Below are 3,212 nucleotides of genomic sequence, written 5' to 3' on the forward strand. Positions count from 1 at the left end.
AGCCGAACAGACGGGCCCCGCCCCTAGCCCCGGGAAGCCAGCGCGCCGGCGGGCGACCAGGCTGCCAGCTGCGATGGAGTCGGGTTCCAACCCGGTTCTTCTACGCGGCCGGGCTCCTGCTCGTCCGCCGGTGACCTACGACGAGGAGCTCTACGACTGCCTCGACTATTATTACCTGCGCGACTTCCCGGCCTGCGGGGCCGGGCGCAGCAAGGGCCGAACACGTCGCGAGCAAGAACTGCGCTCCAACCGGCCGGTGCCTGGCGGCCACGAGCGCAAAATCGCACAGAAGCTCCTCAATGGCCAGCGCAAGCGTCGTCAGCGCCAGCTGCAGCCCCGGCCTCGCACCGTCCTCTGCTGAGAGCCGGTGCGTGCGGGCGGCCACCCACTAGGGCCTAGGGAGCATCGCGAATGCCCATGGCCACCCAGGCGCCGTCCAGGCTGGGTGCCTGGGCAGTGGGCGCCTTCCAAGGCTGCGTAGCTGTACCTCTTTACCCCCACTTACATCTCCTTACTGCAGTTGGAATAGTGTAAAACTCTGCCTTTTGGAACTTAGTAGCTGGGTAGAAGGGGCTAGGAAACGCAGAAAACATCTTTTTAAAAAATACAAGCAAGAGCTCTACTTCCAGTGTTCATGCTTGGACTAAAGAGAACTGATTTGGAGTTTTGTCTGATTTTTCTGCAGGATACCCGAAGGACCTGATAAAACTATTTTCTCTGACGCCAACTGTAACTGTGGTCCTAAGGGGGACAGAATCCATGTTGGTCAACAGAAGTTGTCGACATCGCTTAAGTTTACTACTACAGCGTTTTTTTCCTTTCTAGTTGAGCGCTAAGTAACGTTCAAGTGTGTATGCCTTTTTAGGGTTTTTAATTAAAAGCACAGTAAGAACGGCATTTTAACTTCTCCAGGTTTTTTCAGTTACCACAGTAACCTGTTTCAAGTCTACAAATACTTGAGTTCTTATGTGTAAAAGAAAAGGTCACAGGACCTGAGAGGTGATGCCCTCCCTATGTAAGAGAAGCTGGATTCCACATGTCCACCCCAGTTCAAGTTTCCTGCATGTCAACCTGAAACACAGGGATCGAATCCAAGTGCCCAAGATCCAGGGTTGGAGGAAGGGGATCACAGCATGAATAGATTCTGTGGAGGGTTTCTTCTCTCTCTCACTTGTACACATTAACACACTGCATCATGAGTTTGGGGAGGGGAGGAAAGGCACAAAGAGGAAGGAGAAACCATGGGAACCAGCAGTTAACGTAATGGCTATGTCACTGGACTCCCACGTAGTCGACCGCAGTTCGTGTCCCTTGGCTTAAAACTCACGCCGGGCACCCGTGGCTTAAAACTCACGCATGTGTGCGTGCATGCCCAAGATCCCGAGAGGAGAATGGAGGAGAGGGGATTGCAGCGTGACCATCCCCCCTGGGGGGTGATTTCTCACTTTCTGTCTCTATGTCTCTGTCTGTCTGGCGAGTGCACGCGCCCTACAGTGAAAATCTCTCCAAAAAAAAAAGAGGAAGGAGAAACCAAAGATAAGAATTTGTACAAGATTTGTACCCAAATGTCATAAACTACTCTGAAGTTTTAGTATTTGTTATAATACTATAAATTTTTATTTTATTATTTTTCAATTTACTATAGGGCATATGCACTCACCAGAGAGAGACAAAATGAGAAAGCAAGCAGCCAGGTCTGGGACTCTAACAGCCGTCAGACATGTGGGAGTCTAGTACTTTAACCACACAGCATTTGCCAGCCCCATAATACTGTATATTAAACAGCTGCTAGTTCTCTGCACTACTGCTCCCACAACAGTTTTTTGAAGTAGATACCTTTATCCCATTTTAGAGAAGTGATTTTAAGGCACAGAGAGTTCAAGTAACTTCCCAGAGGTCACACACCTAATTAGACAGTAGACCAGGTGATCTGACCCCAGTAGTTGTGTTCCTGACCTCTTTGCTACAGTACAACAAAGAGATATGTACACATTTCATATTTACTTTACCTAGAATTTGTCTGTAGGGCATGGTATATACGTTAAATGAGCACTATGCTGAGTGAAGGAACTGCAATAATATGTGAGAAAATGGAATTAAAGTATGAATTTATTTTAGTGCAAAAAAGTTTGAATGCCAGGTATAGTTTTCTCAGAATATATGCATTCTCCTTTTTTCTTTTTTTTCTTTTTTTTAGATTTTTTGTGGACAGGCAGATACACTTTCTAGAGGGAGAGACAGGGAAAATGAGAAATGATCCCTCCAGGGGGATGGCCACATAGCAATCATTTTTTCCTCCATTCTCCTCTCAGGATTTTGGACACACTCACATACCACATCTGGCATGTCTTTCAGGCCACCAGGTCTGGAATTTGAACTGCTGTCAGCCATGTAGGATCCAGCGTCTTAACCACCATACCACCTGCTGGTCCCACCATGGACTTTTTGAAGACCTCATATATTTTAATGGTTCTTCTGAAGATGAAAAATTTGGGGACCAGCAGATGGCATAAGTTACATCACTGAACTTCCATGTAGTTAACTGCAGTTCGAGTCCTGGACCTAGCAACTTAAAGCTCATGCCAGCACCTATGCATGTGTGCCCAAAATCCTGAGAGGAGAATGGAGAAGAGATTGTAGCATGGCCACCCACTTTGGGGGGCTGATTTCTCACTTTCTGTCTCTTTGTCTCTGTCTTTCTCTCTCTGGCAAGCGTACATGCCCCATAGCAAAAATCTCTCTCTAAAAAAGGAAAAGAAAAATTTTAATAGAGATTCAGTTTCCTCAAGCTAATTGATAAAGAAATTATGCTGCTCTTGGGCCAGCAGGTGGCATGGGTTAAGGGCATTGTATTCCCATATGGCTAATCGCAGTTTGAGTCCTGGACCTGGCAGCTTGCTTCTTCACTTTCCTTTTCTCTCTCTGGTCAAATAAAATAATACTAATTATAATAACAAATGAAATTAAATAAAGAACTAATTCTTTTTTAAAAAAGAAATTATGCTGCTCTTTTTAATTTTTATTCCTCAGGCCAGCAGGTGACATGGTGGTTAAGGACACTGGACTCCCACATGGCCAACCACGGTTCAAGTCCTGGACCTGGCAGTTTGCTTTCTCTATCTCTGTCCCTTTCTGGTCAAGTGAAAAGAAATAAGTAAATAAATAAATAAAGTTAAATAATTCTTACATAAAAAGATAACTGAATAAATTTT

At 45.6% G+C, this 3,212-nt stretch overlaps 1 protein-coding gene across 1 annotated transcript; it reads left to right on the plus strand.

Moving 5' to 3' along the window:
- Nucleotides 1-19: 19 nt before the first annotated feature.
- On the plus strand, nt 20-897 carry NUPR2 (nuclear protein 2, transcriptional regulator). Its single transcript, XM_006148088.1, has 2 exons — nt 20-367; nt 686-897. The coding sequence occupies exon 1, from the start codon at nt 74-76 to the stop codon at nt 359-361; it is 288 nt and encodes a 95-aa protein (XP_006148150.1). The 5' UTR covers nt 20-73; the 3' UTR covers nt 362-367; nt 686-897.
- The last annotated feature ends 2,315 nt before the right edge of the window (nt 898-3,212 follow it).

This window comes from Tupaia chinensis, unplaced genomic scaffold (assembly GCF_000334495.1).
Source record: "Tupaia chinensis unplaced genomic scaffold, TupChi_1.0 Scaffold000231_1, whole genome shotgun sequence".
NCBI classification, from domain to species: domain Eukaryota; kingdom Metazoa; phylum Chordata; class Mammalia; order Scandentia; family Tupaiidae; genus Tupaia; species Tupaia belangeri.